The sequence below is a fragment of the Orycteropus afer genome, unplaced genomic scaffold (assembly GCF_000298275.1).
Source record: "Orycteropus afer afer isolate SDZICR_OR568_19922 unplaced genomic scaffold, OryAfe1.0 scaffold00061, whole genome shotgun sequence".
In the NCBI taxonomy this organism is placed as follows: Eukaryota; Metazoa; Chordata; class Mammalia; order Tubulidentata; family Orycteropodidae; genus Orycteropus; species Orycteropus afer.
In genome coordinates, this window is record NW_006921648.1 from 10,928,976 (window position 1) to 10,935,440 (window position 6,465).

Below are 6,465 nucleotides of genomic sequence, written 5' to 3' on the forward strand. Positions count from 1 at the left end.
TTCTGGTTTCCTGGTAGATGTGGCCATGGTTTATGTAGACTGTTTGTTGTTTAGTGTCCTTTTAAAAATCTTCATTTCTTTCCTGTTTCATTCATCTTGATTTCTTCTGTTTTTCTTGGTTCACACCAGGGATCAGCAAAGTTTGTGCTGTGTGGCCTTTTACAGAAACATGTCAGGCTTTGCAGGCCACACACTGTCACAGCTGCTTCCTCAGCTGCCCTGTGAGAGTAGCCACGGATGGTATGGACAAGGGGGCACAGACATGTGCCTTTAGTGAGTGCCTGGCCATGGAGGTAAAGACATTTTCAGACAGATCAGTGCTGAAAATAGTTTTCATCATTAACTAATAGACACCAAGTTAGGTTTGAACTGGGTATTTTACTTAGTTGTCTAGCACTGCTATGACAGAAATACCACAAGTGGGTGACTTTAACAAATGTATTTTCTCACAAGGAGGAGGCAAGAAGCCCAAAAGCAGAGTGCTGGCACTAGGGGAAGACTTTCTCTCCCTCAGTTCTCTTTACTTGTTTTGCCCACTCCATGTGTGCCTAATTGCTCTTTTTAGATCTCAAAGGTGATCGGGTTAAGTACGGCACACCCTATACTGATATGATCTCATTAATATAACAAAGAAAGTCTATTCCCAAATGGGATTACATCCCCAAGTGTAGGGTTTCAGGATTTACAACACGTTTGTATGGAACACAGTTCAATCCAGAACCTTTGACAGTAATCTCTCTTCCTTCCTCTTTGGTAGCTTGTCAGACCTTTGCTTTTCTGCCATCGCATTCTGCTGTGGGTTTATTTATAGTATTCAGACTACCTTCAGGGAGCCCTGGTGGCACAGTGACTAAATACCTGGGGGCTACCTGAAAGGTCAGAGGTTTGAGCTCTGGTAGCACAGTGCCTAAGGCACTTGACTGCTGACCAGAAGGCTGGCGGTTCAAACCCACCAGCCACTCCTCGGAAGGAAGGTCGGGCAATCTATTTCCGTAGTGATGCTGCCTCAGAAACCCAAGGAGGGGTTGCTATGAGTCTAGTCCGACTCCATGGCACATAACAATAACTCCACAGAAGAAAGAGGAGGCCATCTGCTTCCATAAAGATTTACAGCCTTGGAAACCCTATGGGGTCACTATGGGTTGGAGTTGACTCGATGGCAGTGGGTTTGGTTGTACTTTACCAAGCATGACTGGGGACTAATTTCTGACAACCTGACCAAAGTCGGTGAGATGAAGTCTGGCCCAAGGAGCATTCTGGCTGCACTTCGGCCAGGACAGACTTACTGGTTCTTCTGGTGGTCCAGGGTATGTTCAGTGTTCTTCACCACCGCAATTCAAATGGATCAGTTCTTCTTCAGTCTTCCTGATTCACTGTCCAGCTTTCACACGCATATTAGGCTACCGGAAATACCATGGTTTAGGTCAGGCACACCTTAGTCTTCAAATGACCTCTTTGCTTCTTCACACTTTAAGGAGCTCTTTGGAAGCAGATTTAGATTTTCTCAGTACAACACATCATCTGATTTCTTGACCGCTGCTTCCATGGGTGTTGATTGTGGATCCAAGTAAAATGAAATCCCTGGCAACTTCAGTTTTCTCCATTTATTGTGATGTTGCTTCTAAGTCCCATTGTGAGAATATTTGTTGTCTTCATGTTTAGGTGTAATCCGTATTGATCTTCATCAGTAAGTGCTTCAAGTGAACTTCACTTTTTAGCAAGCAGGTTGTGTCATCTGTGTTTCTCAGGTTGTTACTGATTCTTCCTCCAATCCTGATGCCATGTTCTTCTTCATGTAGTCCAGCTTCTCAGATTATTTGCTCAGTATACAGATTGAATAAGTATGGTGAAAGGACACAACCCTGTATGATGCACTCTCTTCCTGATTTTAAACCATCCAGTATCCCCTTGTTCTAACAACAGCCTCCTGGGTCTATGTACAAGTTCCTCATGAGCACAATTAAGTATTCTGGAATTCCCATTCTTCTCAACGTTATCCGTGGTTTGTTATGATCCACACAATCAAATGCCTTTGCACAGTCAATAAAACACAAGTTAAAATCTTTCTGGTATTCTTTGCTTCCAGCCAAGATCCACCTGACATTGGCAACGATATTCTTTGTTCCACACACTCTTCCAAATCCAGCTTGAATTTCTGGCAGTTCCTTGTCTACATACTGCTGCAACCATTTTTGAATTATCTTCAGTAAAATGTTACTTGCGTATAATACTAATTTCTGCATTCTGTGGGATCACCTTTCTTTGGAATGGGCAGATATGGAGCTCTTCCAGTCAGTTGACCAGGTAGCTGTCTTCCCCGTTTCTTGGCAATTACAAGTGTGTGCCTCCAGAGCTGCATCCCCGTGAGGAAACATCTCAGTGGTTAAGTCCATCAAGTCTGGTGGCCTTGTTTCTCACCAGTTCCTTGGGGGCAGCTTTGACTTCTTCTTTCAAAACCATTGGTTCCTGAGCACATGCTGCCTCCTGAAATGGGTGAACATCAACCAATTTGTTTTGGTCCAGTGACTCTGTATATTCCTTCCATCTTCCTTTGATGTTTCCTGCATCACTCAGCTTTTTACCCATGGGATCCTTCAGTATTGCAAGTTAAGGCTTGAATTTTTTCTTCAGTCATTTCAGCTTGAGAAATGCTGAGTGTGTTGTTCCCTTTTGGTTTTCTAATGCCCGGTGTTTGTCTTCTTCAGCTACCCTTTGAAATCTCCTGTTCAGCTTTTACTTCATCCTTTCTTCTGTTCACTTTATCTATTCTACATTCAAGAGCAAGTTTCAGAGTCTTTCCTGACATCCATTTCAGTCTTTTTTTTCCTGTCTTTTTAATGACCTTTTGCTTTCTTCATGTAGGATGTCATTCCACAACTTGTCTGGTCTTTGGTGTTCAATGTGGCCAATCTATTTCTCTAAACTGGTCTCTAAATTCAGGTGGGATATACTCAAGGTCATACTTTGGCTCTTGTGGACTTGTTTTGTCTTCAGCTTAAACTTGCATATGAACAACCTAGGATCTGTTCCATAGTCAGCTCCTGGCATTGTTCTGACTGATCATATTGAACACTGCTCTGTCACCTCCTTCCACAGATTGACTATCTGGTGAGGGCTGCAGGGATGTTTAAACAACAACAACAAAAAAAAAAAACCACTGGTGTCAATTCTGACTCATAGTGACCCCCATTGGCTTTCTGAGGCAGTAAATCTTTATGGAAGTAGATTGGTAGGCAGAAGTTTGGTGGTTCAAACCCACCAGCCACTCCACAAGCAAGACTGGGCAGTCAGGTGCCTTAGGCACTGTGCTACCAGAGCTCCATATATCCACAGGTACAGTCATCATTTATATGATTGAAAAAAGGTATTTGCAATGAATAAGTCGTTGGTCTTGCAAAATTCTGTCTCTGTGATCTCTGGCATCATTTCTAGACCCAAGGCCGTATTTTCCAACTACCAGTGATTCTTCTTTGTTTCCAACTTTTGCATTCCTATCACCAGTGATAATCAACACATCTTGATTGCGCGTTTGGTCAATTTCAGACTGCAGAAGTTGGTAAAAATCTTCAATTTCCTCATCTTTGGCTTTGGTGGTTGGTACGTAAATTTGAATAATAGTAGTATTAATTGGTCTTCATTGCAGGTGTATGGATATTATCCTATCACTGACAGCATTGTACTTCAGGACAGATCTTGAAACATACTTTTTGACAATGAATGCCACTGCATTCCTGTTCAATTAGTCATCCCTGGCATAGTAGATCATGAGATTATCTGATTCAAAATGGCCAAAACCAGTCCATTTCAGCTCACTAATGCCTAGAATATTGATCTTGATGCATTCCATTTCACTTTTGACAACCTCCAATTTTCCTACATTGATACTTCCCACATTCCATGTTTTGATTATTAATAGATGTTTGCAGCTGTTTCTTCTTACTTTGAGTCATGCCCCATCAGCAAGTTACTCCATCCATGTCATTAAGGTTACCTCTACTTGGAGGAGGCAGCTCTTCCTGGTCATATTCTGAGTGCCTTTCAACCTGAGGGGCCCATCTTCCGGCACTGTATCATTTGGTGTTTCACTGGTATTTGGATACTGGTGGCATAGCCTCCAGCAACATTCACCACCACAGTATGACAAACTGACAGACCAGCGGTGGTCTGTAAAGATCACAGCCTTGGACACCCTGTGGGCAGTTCTACTCTGTCCCACAGGCTCATTGTGAGTCAGCATCAACTTGATGGCAGTGGCTTTGGGCATTCCTGTCATTCGTTACAGATGCTGACCCTACCTTCAACAGAAACACAAGTGGGTGGGATTTACTATTTTCTCACAGTTCTGGAGGCCAGAGGTCCATATCCAAGGCACTAGCCCTCGGAGGCTGTCTTCTCTAGGGTAGGTTCCTTCAGCTGCTCTTCCCCATCTCAAAAGGGCGCAGCTTTGAGACCCAACCCTGTTATGACCTTGTTAACAGAACAAAGAAAACTCTAATCCCAGTCACAGTGTCCACAGGTATAACCCATTGCCATCAAGTCCAATTCCAACTCACAGTGACCCCAGAGAACAGAGTAGAGCTGCACTAGAGAGTTTCTAAGGTTGTAAATCTTTAATGGAAGCCTCATCTTTCTCCTGCAGAGTAGCTGATGGGTTTGAACTGTTGACCTTTAGCAGCTGAATGCTTTATCCACAGATACATAAAAAAATAATTCACTGCATATTAAGTCGATCCTGACTCATAGCAACATCCTTTGGGTTTCCAAGGCAGTAAATGTTTATACTGCCTGGTCTTCTTTCTGTGGAGTGGCTGGTGGGTTTGAACCACCAACCTTCTGGTTAGCAGGCAAATGCCTGAGGCACTGTACCACAAGGGCTCCTTATCCACAGGGATGGGGGGTAGGATTTACAATATATTTTTGGGTAATACAGCTAATCCATGTGGTCAGTTTGTGTGTCAACTTGGCTGGGCAGCTGGATACAGTATTCCCCAGGATGAGACTGGCAATCAACTTGACAGTGGAATTTACTGGGGGCAGCTGAGTTGCTTCCTGTATATAAGGAGAAGACTTGGGGAATGGGCTCTAGCTTATGGCTTAAACCCTGCATATAGCTCAGCAATCTGCCTTGTGGTTTGGTAACATTGGGACTGTGCCTTTTTACTTGTCAACCTTGGGCTTGTCAGTCTCAGCAGCCATCTGTCTGAGTGAAGAAAAGCCTCTAGCTTCAGTGAGCCAGGAGCAAGAGGCAGAGCTGAAGCCCAAGGTTGAGGGGTTTTCACCCAATCCCTAGAGACTGGCACTTTGAACCTGAAGCCTACAAACTGTGAGAGGATAAACTCCTGTTTGTTCAAGCATCCCATTTGTGGTATATTCCTGTCAGAGTAGTACTAGGTAACAAGAATCCCCCTGCCTGTTTAATGGGTTTGGGCTGTGGGTACCCTGCAAATGCTGGTGGGAGATGTGTCCCAGGGGTATGTTCATACCTCCAAAGGGCAGGCCAGTGACCTTATCCCGAAGGCTCTCTTTACCTGCCTTGGGGGGACGGCTCTCATGGTCTTTCTTAGTAAGTCCTCTTTAACTCGAGTTTGACTTTTAGCATGTGATAAGGCAATTGAGACCTCTCATCCTGGCACAAGCTGAAACAGGATGGGGCTGTCCCTCAGGGAGAGGAAGCAGAGGTCACCCAGACAGTGTGGGAGTGGCGTTGGGTGAGGCAGCTTACCACATGCAGAGGCACATCCAGGGGCACGAGGTCCTGGACACACAGGTAGATGTAGGCAGAGCTGTGAGGTTGCAGGCAGGCTGGAGCTTCTGGGGGCTGCAGTTGTCCTGGAGGCACAGGTGGAGGAAGGGGGGGTGTCCACCTGAAATCAAGCAGCAGAGTCACGTCCTTGCCCACTAGTCCCTCAGGAGCCATGCAGGCTGCAGCAAGGCCCCCTGGGGGCCCAGTGGCATACTCACCGCCCTGAAGCTGTTCCCCAGGGTGGAGTCAGGGTCCTGGCAGAAGGCCCTGCAGTTGCCACCTACCTGGAAGGACACACACAGACTCGCCCCTTCTCTCTCTCCACACCTGCAGCCTGAGATCTTAACTGCAGAGCCCCTCCCTGCCCTCTGGACCAAGCAGGCCCCCAGAATCTCAGCACCCCACCACATGTACCATAGGCCCAAGGGCCGCCTCTCCTTCCAGGCAGAGACAAGCCCCTGTGCCTGCCAGCGGCATCAGCACATCTGCCTCATTGGTGCCCACTCAGGAGGCTAGCAGAGACACCTATGGGGCAGGAGGGTGGACAGGGCATGCGAGGGGTGCCCCTGCTTCCTCCACTAGCCCTGCGGGCCAGGACTCAGGAAACTTGTGTGTAGGGTGGTCACACAGAGGGCAGCCAGAGTCCCTGCCTTGGCTTTGCATCTCCATTGGAGGCAGAGGAGGGGACCTGCTGACAGCCAACCCCCCTGTGGCAGGCTGCC

At 46.3% G+C, this 6,465-nt stretch overlaps 1 protein-coding gene across 1 annotated transcript in view; it reads right to left on the bottom strand.

Annotated features, from left to right (window-relative positions):
* Window positions 1-6,465, bottom strand: part of LOC122149921 — a 160,166-nt gene that overhangs the window by 4,162 nt on the left and 149,539 nt on the right. Inside the window, 3 exon segments of the mRNA XM_042780798.1 lie at window positions 5,723-5,779; window positions 5,782-5,864; window positions 5,962-5,971. Of these exon segments, the coding sequence (XP_042636732.1) occupies window positions 5,723-5,779; window positions 5,782-5,864; window positions 5,962-5,971 (150 nt within the window).